The sequence below is a fragment of the Mauremys reevesii genome, linkage group 1 (genome assembly GCF_016161935.1).
Source record: "Mauremys reevesii isolate NIE-2019 linkage group 1, ASM1616193v1, whole genome shotgun sequence".
Lineage (NCBI taxonomy): Eukaryota > Metazoa > Chordata > Testudines > Geoemydidae > Mauremys > Mauremys reevesii.
Window position 1 is genome coordinate 104,584,765 of NC_052623.1, and position 16,053 is coordinate 104,600,817.

Here is a 16,053-nt window from a genome sequence, read left to right on the forward strand (position 1 = left end):
TGCTATACTAATTCTCTATAATACAGCTATTTTAACTTATTGCAAATGCTACATCTGAGTCATGGAATTAAAGTTATTTAACTAAAATGTCAAATGTTTTCTAGCACATTATATATAGTCTGTACTGTACTGTTGCAGTTTTCTAATAAATAAATAAATAAAAGATTCTTCAGTTAGACAGAGCTGTTGAAAACCTTGGTCCACAGAACAGGAACTTGAACCAACAAACGCTTCTAATGTCAATAGCATGACTTGGTTCAAAAAATTGAATTGTATTATTGGGGGAAGAAAGTACATCTTCTAGAACACCCATATTCTACTAATGAATTTTCTTCTGTGGTGTAAGTTTTAAGTTTTTCCAATACCATTCAGGCTCAGGGACATGTTGGGCAATTTGTGACTCTTCAGGACAATCAGAGGGATCAAAAACTGTTAAAACTTCTATGAAGTATAAAGAAATGTTATGGCCAGTCCTGCCAAGTCACACTCATTTGGAGGCAGACTCCCTCATTTTGGATTAATTTTACGGTATTTCCAAATATCTAACTCTTGGGATGAAAGCCTGAGCTGGGTGTTTTAATGAGGCATTTTAAAAGCTAACTGATATTTTTGAAATCGCAGTCACTCAAACTGTCATAGCTCGACAGCCCTGAATGTCACACTGTAAAGCTTATAACACATAATGTTTGAGAACTAAGGGGGAAAAATGTACCCACATAATTTTAGCTCATGCTAAAAGTGTAAAGCATTTACCTGACTGCTGGCAATACACTCAAATACAGTTGGAAAGTATTGTTAATGTCATCTGCCAAAACTGACAAATGTACATTTCCCCAATCACATTACTAAAATTATCTCAAACATCTATTAATCAAAGTTAACTCAAGTACACTTTCCTCAAATATTTATAGTGCTTGTATTTCAAGACAGAGATAGTTCGCTCAATCTGTGAATAGGACACTTTTTATGTCAAAATAAACCATCTGGCCGTACAACTGTTTCTAATTACTTTCCTGCCTAGACTGTGAGCATTGGGGTTTGGCACCAATCTTCCTCCCAGAGTGCTGCCCAAATCCAGCTTCCAGGCAGCTAATCAAAGGCACTTGCAGCACCAGGGGAAGCAGTGTTGAAGCCGGTTTTGGCCAGCTCAGGGCTTTGCAAGCCCAGTGGGTCTGTCTGTCCGTGGAACTCTCTTAGAGAACTTCAAACTTCTTCAGTCACTGCCTGCGATCTAAACATGTGTGCACAGGGATTCCTCAAGTTGGTGCTGCTGCTGACTGCTTCACTTCTAACTCTGCTGCCTGCCATTCCTCAAACTTTCTCCCTATCCCTGCGGTAAGTTTGTCTTTTAAATTAATGGGTTTATTTAGCAATTGCCTTATAGGCTGGACTTGAACTGATAACAAGTTGCCACAAGCAACAAAAATCTAAAATTTTGTATATATCATACAGGAAAGGATGGAGTATTTTCAACCTGTTGCTATTATCTGTTGAAAATTAGTCACATAATGTATAATACCCACACACATTGTGTATATATATAATACAAAGTTATGTGTGCACTATATTGTAGTTAGGATCACAAATGTGTATAATATACACGACATTGGATCACATAGTTTATGTAGAAATGTATCTTTCATTGTACATGCAAAACTTAAATATGCAGGTATCTATGGGGAAAAGATAAAAGATAGCTTCTGCTGGATCCTGATGATTTTTGTGCCCAACTCTCCAAATTCAACTGGCTAAATAGACAGTAAGTCCAGTCACTCCTAGTGCACCAAACATTCTGGATCTGGTTACATCCTGGTGCAATGGCACAAAAAAAACCCCCCAAAAACCCCACCCCAAACTAATCAACCAAACCCCACGAACAGTACACACAACCTACCCACCAGATCTGGCACCTAGCTCCTGCTGGATTCAACAAATTTTTGGCCTCAAGGAACATAAATTCTAATGCCTGAGGACAAGTGCAGATGCTATTACTGCACCAATAAATCTGGACCTTCAGATCATCCTGGTGTAATGGTGCTGCCCATGCCTAGATCTCACAATGGGGTCTGGCCAGGTTTTTATCCCAACCTCCCCCCCCCAAATCCTAATGCCACCACAGGCAAGATGTTTAGATGCCCCTGATGCATCTTAAAAATCTAGACCCTGCTGTACTCCAGTATGACAGAGCAGCAAAAATTCAGATTTGACATCTGGCTCCTGCTGGATCTTGCCAAATTTGAGCCATTAACCCATAAATTGTGCCATTCAATTAAAGAACAACTTTTACTTCTGTTATTTAAATAAATAAATTAAACAAATCTGGACCCAACATATCCTGGTACAAGGAAGCTGCAAAAACTTTAATTTGGCATCTGTATCCTGCTATTTTTTGGCTTTGTGCCCTCCAGTTTTAATGTCTCAAGTCCACTAGAATAATCCAAATCCAAATGTAATCCATCATTTAACCAGCTATATCTACCTAATCTATCACAAACGTGTGATCCCAATGTAAGTTTGCAGATGGGTTCCCAGCCCCTTGCAAGATAATTACAATTCAGTGTAATGTGTCCCAGTGGGTGACACACTGGATTAATAATAACCCAGCTGTTGACCTCCAGGCTCTCAAAGGGCAAAAATCATGGTGCTTTGAATTATTAGCTTCTGTGCTGCCATTACATGCTAAATAAATGGCTGTAAAACTGCAGGTAATACAAAAATAAAAGAATTTTAAAGTAATGGGTAAATCCACTGCAACAGTAAGGATCTCTGTCCCAACTCTGATCTCATCCACTCTATTTATGAGCACCTGACTTTGTCTGCAGCTGGTTGTCTTTGTTGTCCTCTGCAGGAGTGGCTCCCGCAGCGCCTCCTCATGTAGACTGTCCCGTGCTGAATCGGAACGCAGGTGTCGTGTCCCAGGGGGAAAGTTGTGCAGCGGCAGAGGCCAATGTGACTGCGGTGTCTGCATCTGCCAAGTGACTGAGCCGGGCAAATACTACGGTCCGCTGTGTGAGTGCCACGAGTGGGTGTGTGAGACTTATGATGGCGAGACTTGTGCAGGTAAGGAAGCCACAGTATTCGGGGAGGCTTTCCCAGTGTGGTGAGGCTGCTGCCCATTAGCTGGCAAGCTCCTGGCATCTCTATCCACATCTTCCCTGCCCATTAGCAGGCTGATAGCTTCTCACACCAGTGGCAACTCCGTACACTACAATTACTGATATGTTAGGGGAAGTAGCACAGTTCCATTTTTAGAGTGTAGCCAGGACTGTAAATGTGTCCCTGGCCATGGCTTTTGTCTGTTTGCTGACACATCAAAGCCTTTAGTGGGGCTTGGGAACACAGTTAAGGGATCGTCTCTCCCACAAAATGATGTATGTTATAATTGGATCCCCTTGACTGGTTGTACCTGTAGCCTAGACAAGCCCATAGGAGGTTCCTCATGTTGGAGGCATTGCAAATCCATTTTGAGTCTGATAAATGAGCAGATCCTGCTTGTGTTATACATGTGAGTAGCTCTGTTAATTTCATTGGGACTACTTACGTGAGGAAGGAGAACACAATTTGACCCTCCATGTAAACTTTCCCAGGGCCACATCGAAGTTTTTGGCAGCCCGATGCAAAATCTGAAACTGTGCCCTCCCTGCACTGTACCAAAAAAACAAGTGTACAAAAACAGGAAGGGGCAGGGTGGTTGGAGAGTGAGTGCATACCCTGCACTTACCCTATAGCAGTGGCTCCTGTCCTGATGGGCTGGGCCTGACTCACCACTCTGGGTGTTTCTAGCTGGTGCATAGGATCATAGCACCACTTAGGTTTGGCCCGGCTGCCCCTCATGACCAAGAGGCAGCCAGGCCAAACCTGAGTGGCTCTGTGATCCTGTCACAACCACATTCGGTTTGGGAGCCCTCTCAAACAGGGGCCCCAGGCAAACTGTCCCTTTTGTTGCCCTCCCTGGGCAGCCCTGCCTTCACCCAGGGCTGTAAATTAGTTCTAAACACTGCTTCACTTGTCAGTTTTGTTTGCTTTCACCCTCCAGTGGATATAGAACAGCAACTTTGTAGTTGGGGAAAGACCACTATAAGAGTTACACCATGGCTGGGTATCCTAAAAATGCGCCGGCTTTTATTATTAACCATCTGTATGTCTCTCTAAGTATATATGTCACTTTACAAAATATGGACTAAGGCAGAATAGCCAAATTCTGTTTTTAGATACATGCACATTAATCCCATTGACTTCAATGGGAGACACATGAATGTACATTTCTGACACATAATTTGGGCTCGTGATCATAGGAACATGCCCAACAGGTTTGCATCTAACCTTGTCACTTTTGCATCTTTCCAGCTGTCTTAGTTTAAGTTTCTGAACTGTTTTAATCAGATCTGGGAATTTTTTAGCAGCTGCAGAATAGGATGTGAGAAAAGAAGAGGAATGAATGTTATCACCTCACATTCCTAAGGGGATGCACCCTGATGATGCACCTTGATGAAAGAGGGGCCACAAGGGAAATTCATTTCAAGTGTCCCTGCCTAAACATCTTTAGCAGCTTTGCATAAACGTGTCATCTTTTCAGGCCAAAACCCACAATTAGGTCAGTGGGAATGTTACAGGAATTCCGTTAGTAACATGATAATACAAATGCATTCCAGCAGTGGGTTTGGCAAATTTTATAGGAAAAAAAACCACACTTATTTTAGCAACAGCGTAGCTAAGAATAAGAAGTCCAATAATAACATGAAAAGATCAAGAGTCGTGTTATAAGAAAAATATTTGTACTTGGCACCTGAGACACGAGTTTCATGGAGAATGTGCTTAATATGCACCCTGCTCAACAGTGCAAGATTAGTTATGCAAGTAATTTAGGGGAGCACGGGTACATTTATTATGTGGTTTGTTCTCTCCAATCTAGATCTTCTGATGCATCTTTATTTTTAAAAATCTGCAGCTTGGTATTGCAACTTCACTAAGTGTAGAAGTGGGGTGGTCGTTTGGAATGAAAGTGAAAGCTACTCATATTTTAAGATTTCATTCCAAATCCAACTGCTCTAAAGTTTTATTACTGTTGGCTTTCCCCCTGCCCCTGCACCTGCTAATGCCACCATCAGTAGCTGAGAGCTTCATCAGTAGTTTAGTTAGAAGGGGAGAACTGAGATTGAGATTTTTCTAATAATAAAAATAATACTTAGCACTTATGTAGCACTTTACATTTTCAAACTTTAATTCATTAATCATCAGAAGACCTGACAGTGGCCTTCTCTACTCTGAGATGTGAGAATTGAGATATGAAACTATTTAATCACAGCCCTCTGCCTTAATTGCAGTATAGATAGGGCAAGAAAGGTGAAGGGTCTCATCTTCAGAGCTGCTGAGCACCTACAGCTCCTGCTGACTTCATCTGGAGTTTAGGGTGCTCAGAACTTCTGAAAAGCAGGCCTGAAAGATTTGCTCAATGCCAAACAGCAAGTCAGTGGCAGAGCCTTGATTATAATTCTGGATCTCTGGGCTTCCAGTCATGTTCTCAGTCTACTAGGCTACACTACATTTTTACCTAGTTAACTTTTTGAGGTGGTTTTAATAAAGATGTGATGCACACATGGTATTTATTTCCAGTCCTAGTCACATGACATGGGGCAGGGTTGTATAAGTTTATAGTCCTGTCAGTTGGCAGGAGTCAGTATATACTCACTCCAAAAGCTACTGTTACATCTTCTTTAAAAATAATCAAATGTAAATAAAACATAGTATGAATCAAAACCAATAACCAGAAAATAATGCTTACTAATAGAGGTACTCTTTCCTGCTTAATTCAAATAGATCTGCACCAACCTTGAACCAAAGATGATAAATACTCTCAAGTGTACTACTTCTGTTCTGTCCTCTTACTATAAAGTTTAAAGTCTCTCTGGATATGTCATAGTTTCTGGATTTGGGCCAAATGATGGAAACACAGTGTTGTGACTCTGACAGACACTCATTTGTTTCTCAGGATCTGGTTCTCAGGATAATTTTGTCTTTAAAAATGATTGAAGATTGACTGCCACAGCTTTGAGGAAGCTTTCTTTGAGAAAGTGATGGATTTTTTAAAAAGTACCATAGTAGAAAGAAGAGGTGCACTGAACTCCTCAGTGGTTCAAAGGGATGGAATATGAATCTTGAAGTGACAGACTGAGGCTTCAGGTTAGACACTTGAATACTTTTGGAAAGTTTGTTTTTTTTCCCTCAGCTACTTTGAGAAATCTGGCTATATGAGGGTTACCTGACACTAGTTCTGCTCCTATATGAGAGCAGATGATTAAATTAAAAATATAATCTATAAATTACAGGGTAACACACAACAAAATATAAGTGTTACATGTTTCTGCCATTTATCACCCAATTTATTACCCAATTTACCACACATGCCTTCAGGATGCTGTCCATGAAGGCCACAGTCAGGCTTTCCTAAAGGAACTGCAGAATGGAAGAGGTGTAGATTGCCTTGTGGTTAGTGCTTCTATTTGTGCCCAGCCTATTAAATGATTCCATGTAAATGAAATGTTTTGGATATGAGTTGCTTCCTAAATATGAGAAGACTGAAGAAATAGCCAGTTCTTCTCAATTAGCTTTGTTCAGTATCCATGCTGCTAAGTTTAGGTGTTCAATTTCCTCACTTGAGTGGACATTGTGTTAGCAGGTCCTTGAAGGGTAGTAGATGAAAGGACTCTCATGAATGATGTACAAAGAGGAGATGGAACTGGAATCAACTGTGTGCTTACTGCACCTGTTGGATTTTTTTCCCCTTGAGCCTTCAGGAGGGCCTAATATCCCTTTCAGAGGAATTCTCTGAGGTGATATACAGAAGAAATAAACCCTTTTAGTACCCCGTTTGCATGTCTTTTGCAGGGTTCCTTTGCTTTTTTCACAAAATTATTGGTGGAAGGAGCCTTAGGTGTGACTCTAACCAGATCCAAGCTGCTCTCCTAAGGGAAAGAGAGACTGAGGGCGGAGGAGATTCCAATTTGCTTGCCTAGGACTCTCCACATCTGTACCATCACCTTGGGTAAGCACTGTAAACAGAAAAGGGAATTGCCTGAGGAACTGAGCATGAGATGTAGTGCAGAGGAGAAGCAGGGAAGGGCTCTGTCCCATTATTCTCTCTTTTATGGCCTTTTCATGCTTCTTAGAGAGAGTATTGTGATGCCATAGTTGCTCTTGTTCCCTATACTTCTTGCTGCCACTGAGGCCTGCCTCTTTCATTGGTCTTGTATTTGACTCTGTGGCAGACCAGCTGCAGTTTTAGAGATGCTAGTCTGATGTGGAGTACTGGCCTCTGCAGTTGGCTCCTCTCACACCAGCTACACCAAGGTGGGACAGAAAAGGTAGGACTTGTGTTGCAGCATTGAAGTTGCAACTGTGCTTGCAACTTTAGTGACATTCCTGTGTGTTCTGTCTTGTGCACCTGGCCTGAGAGGCTCCTTGGCTGAGGGAGTGCGCTCTGCATTGTGGGAAGGGATGGGATAAGAGAATTAAGATAGCAAAAAGCTGAATTAAAAAGCAAAGGGTTTGACTGCTAGAAAATAAGGATTTTTGGAGATGCGAGGTTGAGGCCTTCTTAGTTGCCTGCCTGTCTCCTCAGCAAAGGCAGAAACTTCTGTCATGGCAGTTGCTAGCTACCAATGAGTGAGGGGACCTGACCACAATATGTAGAAGAATTGTGTGTGTGCCTTTCAAAGGAGAACTACTGTTCAGTGTAGAGGGAAGGGATTTCATGGAAGTAGGAATTTTTACATTAGAAACATCAATACTGAAAGGATTCTCTGTTTCCTAGCAAGAATTTTACAGGTTTAGATTATTTCCATGTGCTGCTAAAACAGTAACTGTGTTTACGACTCTCTGTTACCCTAAGATTTAGGTGCCAATTAAATTAGACAGATTTGTAGGTAATGTAACAAAAAAGGGTAATCAAGGTTGTGGCTCGCTCTAAAGGAATTGCCAGAGTATTACCAGGGTGCTTGTCTCTGACCTGCACACAGCTCCCCAGAGCAAGCTAGTCCTGCTAACCCTTGAAAGGACACGGATACAGCCTTCTAATCAAGGATAAACACATAAGCAGAAATTCTTCAAAAAAAGAAATATTTATTTAAAAGAGAGAAAAAGTTACAGGAGATTTAGTAAAGGAATTAAAAATGCATGAAACATAAGAAAATACAATAGAACTACATGCAGTAAAACAGTGCAGCAAAATAAAAGGTACAGACTATATAGAATAACTTATCACATATAAAAAATACTATAGTTTCAATGTAATATGCATCTAGAGATCCCGCATATAACAAAGGCTTTTAGTTCTAGTGATACAATACTTAACATGATGTAATGTGTGGTCTCTATATACACATATGAGCATATTCACAATTTAAAACAATTACTTAACATAAACATTAATACTTAACACTTAACTTTTAGTACATTAATACCTAACATCAATTACCCACATTAATATTTACACTAGCATCCTGTGAGGGCAGAGCTCGGGCCATCACAAAATGGGTTCAGGAGATCTCATTCAAACCAGAGGCGTCTGGATTTATTTACAAGCAAAACCCATACATTCCTCAATAGTAAATCAAAGACAACACTTACTTCTACCATTCTTAAATCCCCCTGTATCATTGGTATGATCCTTCTGTTCTGTCATGGTCTACTGCTGCTTGTTTGGTGTTTGCGAGCAATGACTGCCGCTAAGGCGGAAGAAGCCTCTGGTGACAGAGTCGGAAGCTTGTGCTGTCCGAAGGCTGCAGTCTTCTCCGTTGGCTGAGTCATTCCCTCCAGGAAGTGGAATTTCCTACTATGTCACACTGTATCTCTCCGAGATGGAATCTCCCACTATCCTCTCTCTATAACTGCCATTTTGGTTGGCCATGTTGGATTTTCTAATTTAATTAAAGCCTTTATCTTAAAACTTAAAACTAATTACTCTTTGATGCAGCCCAAAGGGTCCTGATACTGTTACCACTCTAATTATTTCAATTTGGGGGAAGTGAATTTTATAGCAATTTTAATCCCCTTCTGAGGTTTTTCTGCAAGGTGCTGCAAGGTATTTCAAAACAGCTAAAGCAAAATCTCTTCGTACATATCTTGCATCCTACATTGCAGTTAAACACAAAAGGATTCATGGAACTAGGCAGACACATATACAGATCTAAAGTGGCACTGACTCTCTTATTGCTGCTTCAGAGGCTCACCTAGATTCTTCCTTTATCCACTTGTAGTGAACTAAGCACATCAAAGTCACCTGTCTCTTTGTGATCAGTCTTTTTACTAGTCTATGTAAAATAATCCAACTTTTCTATACTGAAAGGAAGTTTCTGATTAGCACAAGCCATTGTCACATGTACAGCACAGGCTGTCAAGGTATATTAGGCAAAATGTTTGTAGTTTTGGTGATACATGCAAATAAATGGCAACAGTGTTGGCTTCATGTTATCATATGAGCTCAGTGCTTTCTTACAAGAACACATTAAATCTGTGTTATATGAAAAGATCAGATGGCATAGCCCTAATTTCTGCTGAGGATCCATTAGATTCCTATTTTTTCAGTAATATTATAGCACATAGGAATCTCAAATTGAATGAGATTTTGTTCATTATGAGTGAAGACATTTTAGTTAATATGCATAATGTCTGTGATTAATGAAGATCACAAAGTTTAAATAAGTGTGGATTCTTATGGCCAACTACAGTGGAAACACTGTAGATAGTGCAATAAAATAGATCACAGAAGTTGTGTCCAGTGAAGCATGAGGCAGCAAAATTTCTTATTGCATGGAATATCACACTACCGTTACTTAAAATGTATTGTCTAAATTCACATTAGTGTAAATAAGAACCAAATTTAATCATGTGTAAACAGAAAAATAAATGTAATAACTTCTCTTTTTCTATAATGGAGTGCTGTTCAGTAGGTGTAAATCAAATTATCATGAGTGCTACAGGGGCGCCATTTAAGGAGGACGGGGGGGCGGGCACCTGGCCCCCTGAGTTTCGTACCACAGCAGAGCAGGGGCGCCATTTCAGATTTTGGTAAGTGTAACACACACACACCCACACCCTCCTTAAATGGCATCCCTATGGGCCAGCTCCATGGCACAGCATGTCAGGCTCGTGCTGCCAGACCTTGTACCTATTCTCCAGGGAGTGGCACCAGCAGGGGCTGTGCTCTGCAGAATGGGAGCTGATCACGGTGCTGCAGATGCTGGACGGTGGCTGGTGGGAAGGGCAGAAGGAAAATGGCTGCATGGCTGGTTCCCAGTGAGCTTTGTGCAGCTGCTGGAAGTAGGATACCGGCTGCTCTGAGTGCCTGGGGGGGCACAAGGAGGAGGTGCAGGGGGCTAGGGCCATGAGGGAGTGCAGGGCTTAGGGGAGAAGGGGCACAGGATGGGTTAGGGGCGTGCAAGGGTGTAGGAGGGGAGTGCAGTGGTTAGGGGACAAGGGGGTGCAGGAGGGGAGTGCAGCGGTTAGGGGAGAAGGGGATACATGAGCATCAGCATAGCTGCTAGGACGGTAATGGGTGCTCAAGTGGGGCCATGTGACAGCGCATACAGGAAATGTACGAGGTGTGCTAGATGCTGTATGGATCTGTGCCATAAGGGACTGTGTGGGCGGTTAGCTCAGGATGGAGCTGTTGCCTTCCCCAGACCCCCTGTCTGGCCATGCGACATTGGCTGTGAATCATAGAATATCAGGGTTGGAAGGGACCTCAGGAGGTCATCTAGTCCACCCCCCTGCTCAAAGCAGGACCAATCCCAAACTAAATCATCCCAGCCAGGACTTAAAAACCTCTAAGGAAGGAGATTCCACCACCTCCCTAGGTAACCCATTCTAGTGCTTCACCACTCACTGAGTGAAAAAGTTTTTCCTAATATCCAACCTAAACCTCCCCCACTTCAACTTGAGACCATTACTCCTTGTTCTGTCATCAGGTACCACTGAGAACAGTTTAGATCCATCCTCTTTGGAACCCCCTTTCAGGTAGTTGAAAGCAGCTATCAAATCCCTCCTCATTCTTCTCTTCTGCAGACTAAACAATCCCAGTTCCCTCAGCCTCTCCTCATAAGTCATGTGTTCCAGCCCCCTAATTATTTTTGTTGCCCTCCGCTGGACTCTTTCCAATTTTTCCACATCCTTCTTGTAGTGTGGGGCCCAAAACTGGACACACTACTCCAGATGAGGCCTTACCAATGTTGAATAGAGGGGAATGATCACATCCCTCGATCTGCTGGAAATGCCCCTACTTATACAGCCCAAAATGCCGTTAGCCTTCTTGGCAACAAGGGCACACTGTTGACTCATATCCAGCATCTCTTCCCTAGGTCCTTTTCTGCGGAACTGCTTCCTAGCCATTCAGTCCCTAGTCTGTAACAGTGAATGAGATTCTTCCGTCCTAAGTGCAGGACTCTGCACTTGTCCTTGTTGAACCTCATCAGGTTTCTTTTGGCCCAGTCCTCTAATTTGTCTAGGTCCCTCTGTATCCTATCCCTACCCTCCAGCGTATCTACCACTCTTCCAAGTTTAGTGTCATCTGCAAACTTGCTGAGAGTGCAGTCCACGCCATCCTCCAGATCATTAATGAAGATATTGAACAAAACCAGCCCCAGGACCAACCCTTGGGGCACTCCACTTGAAACCGGCTGCCAACTAGACATGGAGCCATTGATCACTACCCGTTGAGCCAGACAATCTAGCCAGCTTTCTATCCACCTTATAGTCCAATCATCCAGCCCATACTTCTTTAACTTGCTGGCAAGAATACTGTGGGAGACCGTATCAAAAGCTTTGCTAAAGTCAAGGAATAACACATCCACTGCATTCTCCTCATCCACAGAGCCAGTTATCTCCTCATAGAAGGCAATTAGGTTAGTCAGGCATGACTTGCCCTTGGTGAATCCATGCTGACTGTTCCTAATCACTTTCCTCTCCTCTAAGTGCTTCAGAATTGATTCCTTGAGGACCTGCTGCATAATTTTTCCAGGGACTGAGGTGAGGCTGACTGGCCTGTAGTTCCCCGGATCCTCCTTCTTCCCTTTTTTAAAGATGGGCACTACAGTAGCCTTTATCCAGTCATCTGGGACCTCCCCCGTTCACCATGAGTTTTCAAAGATAATGGCCAATGGCTCTGCAATCACATCTGCCAACTCCTTTAGCACCCTTGGATGCAGCACATCCAGCCCATGGACTTGTGCTCATCCAGTTTTTCTAAATAGTCCCGAACCACTTCTTTCTCCACAGAGGGCTGGTCACCCTGTCCCCATACTGTGCTGCTTAATGCAGCAGTCTGGGAACTGATCTTGTTTGAAGACAGAGGCAAAAAATCATTGAGTACATTAGCTTTTTCCACATCCTCTGTCACTGGGTTGCCTCCCTCATTCAGTAAGGGGCCCACACTTTCCTTGACTTTCTTCTTGTTGCTAACATACCTGAAGAAACCCTTCTTGTTACTCTAAACATCTCTTGCTAGCTGCAACTCCAAGTGTGATTTGGCCTTCCTGATTTCACTCTTGCATGCCTGAGCAATATTTTTATACTCCTCCCTGGTCATTTGTCCAATTTTCCACTTCTTGTAAGCTTCTTTTTTGCGTTTAAGATCAGCAAGGATTTCACTGTTAAGCCAAGCTGGTCGCCTGCCATATTTACTATTCTTCCTACACATCGGGATGTTTTTTTCCTGCAACCTTAATAAGGATTCTTTAAAAAACAGCCAGCTCTCCTGGACTCCTTTCCCCCTCATGTTATTTTCCCAGGGGATCCTGCCCATCAGCTCCCTGAGGGAGTCAAAGTCTGCTTTTCTAAAGTCCAGGGTCCGTATTCTGCTGCTCTCCTTTCTTCCTTGTGTCAGGATCCTGAACTCGACCATCTCATGCAGGGGTGGCTCTAGGAATTGCGCCGCCCCAAGCAGGGCGGCACGCCGCGGGGAACACTCTGGCAGTCGCCAGTCCCACGGCTCCGGTGGACCTCCTGCAGACATGCCTGCGGAGGGTCCGCTGGTCCCGCGGCTCCGGTGGACCTCCCACAGGCATGCCTGCGGATGCTCCACCGCTTGGCGCGCTGGGGTCTGGAGCCGGCCCTGATCTCATGGTCACTGCCTCCCAGGTTCCCATCCACTTTTGCTTCCCCTACTAACTCTTCTCTGTTTGTGAGCAGCAGGTCAAGAAGAGCTCTGCCCCTAGTTGGTTCCTCCAGCACTTGGACCAGGAAATTGTCCCCTACACTTTCCAAAAACTTCCTGGATTGTCTGTGCACCACTGTATTGCTCTCCCAGCAGATATCAGGGTGATTAAAGTCTCCCATGAGAACCAGGGCCTGTGATCTAGTAACTTCTGCTAGTTGCCGGAAGAAAGCCTCGTCCACCTCATCCCCCTGGTCTGGTGATCTATAGCAGATTCCCACCACGACATTACCCTTGTTGCTCACACTTCTAAACTTAATCCAGAGACTCTCTGCTCATGCTCCTAACCTGTGTGCAGGGCTGAGCCCTGGCAGAGCCGTGTTGCCAGCCTGGGGCCTGGCCCCTCCCAGCGCTGGGGGAGAGAGGGCACCTGGGGTTAAGGCTCTCATTAAAGTTGCTAATCACCAGTTGTATCCACTAGAGGGTGTTTGGAATTTAAACAGACTCATCCCTGGCCAGGGTTTCTCTGTGGATGACTCAGCGTGCTGAGCTGCAGAGCCCTGGCTCTTGGGAGGCCTGGCGGACATGGCACTGACACAGGACATTGCTCAGGCCACTCACATGGTCGATGCCATCCTGGGGCCTTTGCCACACACAGGCCTGACCTCTACCCCTTGGCTGTTGACAAACCTTTGACCCTGACACAAGTGCCTGGCAGTGGCAAGGAGGAAAAGCCTCCTAGAGCCCCCCATGACAGCAAGCACCCCCGGCACTCATGTGTGCTCAGATCTATGGAAGTGGGAAGTCTCAGGCTGGAATTCCAGCTGAGGGGTCTGGCAACGCACATTTTTCACAGCTGCTGATGAAATGAAGGCCCTGTCACTAACACATGGATTTCAGATTACAGAGGCAGCTTTTGTTTGACCCCATTCTATTCTCTAACAACCGTTTCACTTCACTGAACAGCTCACTGGGCCCTGGGATGGTGCAGGAGTAACTCAGGGAGGTACTACTTTGTTGTGACAGTTCCACCGCCTGTTGGAACTGCCATGTGTTACTGTGCTGCACACAACTTCACAGCTGTTGAGAACTTCACAGCTGTGGCTGGGGCAGAACCCCTCTAGCCTGCACCAAAGCACAGGAATTTTTTCCCAAAAGAGAGTGTGCTGGCAGAGCTGCCCCGCTGGCTCCCAGAGTTGCTCGGGGGGAGGGGGTTGAAGCCGGAAAGAGGCAGAGTGAGGGCTTGGGGGAAGAGGTGGAGGGGAGCAGGGCCTGGGCCAAAGGTGGGAGGTTGTCCCAGGCCCCGCACCCCCCTAGGGATGGCCCTGTGTGCTGGGCAGTGGCAAATGGCACATTGAGATACCTACCCATGGTTCAACACACTGCATTGACATAAGCAATCCTGGTGAGTACATATAGCACTGACAGAAGCAGCCAAGTATGCACACATATGAGCAATATATTAACTGTGGCAGCTTTACTCCAATGTAACTTACATTGGCCAAGTTTTGTAGTATAGATATGGCCTAAGTGAGTCAGTATACACAAGCATCTGGAACCTCCTGAATTTCATAGTGCCAAGGGCTAGTGTGAATATGTCCATATTGACGCACTGCTCCCAAATGGGCAACTTTTTGCCCCCTTCCATTTTTATCCTAATTTTTTGTTAACAGTGTTTGATAGAATCTAGGTGGTGAGAGAGCATGGATTGTAAAAGGAGGCAAAGACCTTGTACATTTCAGCAATGGTGGAGTGGCAGAATAAAAGTATGTGTATTATTGGGGTATATTAGGGCATTGTTCAAGAGGGCCGAGTTAAGATAGCATGCGGAACCTTAACTCTGCATTTCCTGTTTTTCAGAAGTTTGAGTTTTGCCCAACTCAGCATTTTGCAAGGGGACTACGTAACACCAAGCAACCGCAACTCTGCATTACTGCAGTTTTTTGCCATAAAATTTCCTATTTCTTTAAAACAGCAAAATATATGTTGTTGATAGCAGTTAGGAGTCATTTAGGTAGTTGTCTATCGTGTCCCACAGCCACAGTTAGCATACCAAGCCAATCACCTCTCTTCTCTCCCACATACAGGGGAATTGGGGTGCACTGGCAGAGCTATGGGTTGCAGAAGGGTTTGGGGGGGGAGGTGGTTAGGGTGCAATGGCAGAACTGGGGGGTGATATGTATCCCTCACCTGAACTTTAACCTCTCTCACCTCCCCTACTATACATTCCTATAGCCCCTCCTTCCTCACTTCAGCCTCAACCCCACTCCCTATTCCCTGCACCCCATAATAGCTCTCCTCTCCCAGGAAGCATTCACATATCTTATTTTTCCCCTTCAATAAAATTGCTGCCCATGATGCGCAAATTGTAGCAATTTCCAGCCACTCAATTCAAAACTCCTTTTGTCTTAGGTGGGGCTTGAAATTAATTTATCCTTAGTTACATTAATGGAAGGGTGAGTTCACAGCAGCCAAGAGGTCTGTGATTCAGCCAGTCATCTGTGCCCCTCTCAGCTTATCAGTAGAAGGCAGCAGAAGGAAACCCTTTTTGGTGGGGCCTGTACCTCAAGAACCCCTTGGTTAAATGACCCCATCTTCTACTGCTACCCCACACCTGAATGAGGCACTCAAAGCAATCTGAGGCTTGGTCTACACTAGCAACTTATGTCAGTATAACTATGTCGCTGAGAGGGTGTGGAAAATCTATACCCCTGAGTGATGAAGTATACCGACCTAACCCCCAGTGTAGAAAAGGTGGGCTTCTCCCTTCAACCTAGCTACAGCTTCTTGTTGAGGTGGATTTCCTATGCTGATGGGAGAAGCCCTCTCATTGGCGTAGGGAGCATCTCCAATGAAGTGCTACAGCTGTGCAGCTGTACTGATGCAGCATTTTAAGTGTAGACAAG

At 44.2% G+C, this 16,053-nt stretch overlaps 2 protein-coding genes across 4 annotated transcripts in view; one reads left to right on the forward strand and one right to left on the reverse strand.

The window, feature by feature from the left end:
- NALCN (sodium leak channel, non-selective) overlaps positions 1–8,891 on the reverse strand; it is a 386,003-nt gene extending 377,112 nt beyond the window's left edge. For all 3 annotated transcript variants that reach the window (XM_039528280.1, XM_039528290.1, XM_039528256.1), the window contains exon 1: positions 8,626–8,891. The gene's annotated coding sequence lies outside the window, so the exon portion shown is untranslated. The remainder of the gene's footprint in view (positions 1–8,625) is intronic.
- The window catches only part of ITGBL1 (integrin subunit beta like 1), a 216,250-nt gene that overhangs the window by 2,311 nt on the left and 197,886 nt on the right, over positions 1–16,053 (forward strand). The window contains exons 2-3 of the mRNA XM_039528318.1: positions 1,022–1,335; positions 2,849–3,060. Coding sequence (XP_039384252.1) covers positions 1,238–1,335; positions 2,849–3,060 — 310 coding nt within the window. The 5' untranslated portion in view covers positions 1,022–1,237. The remainder of the gene's footprint in view (positions 1–1,021; positions 1,336–2,848; positions 3,061–16,053) is intronic.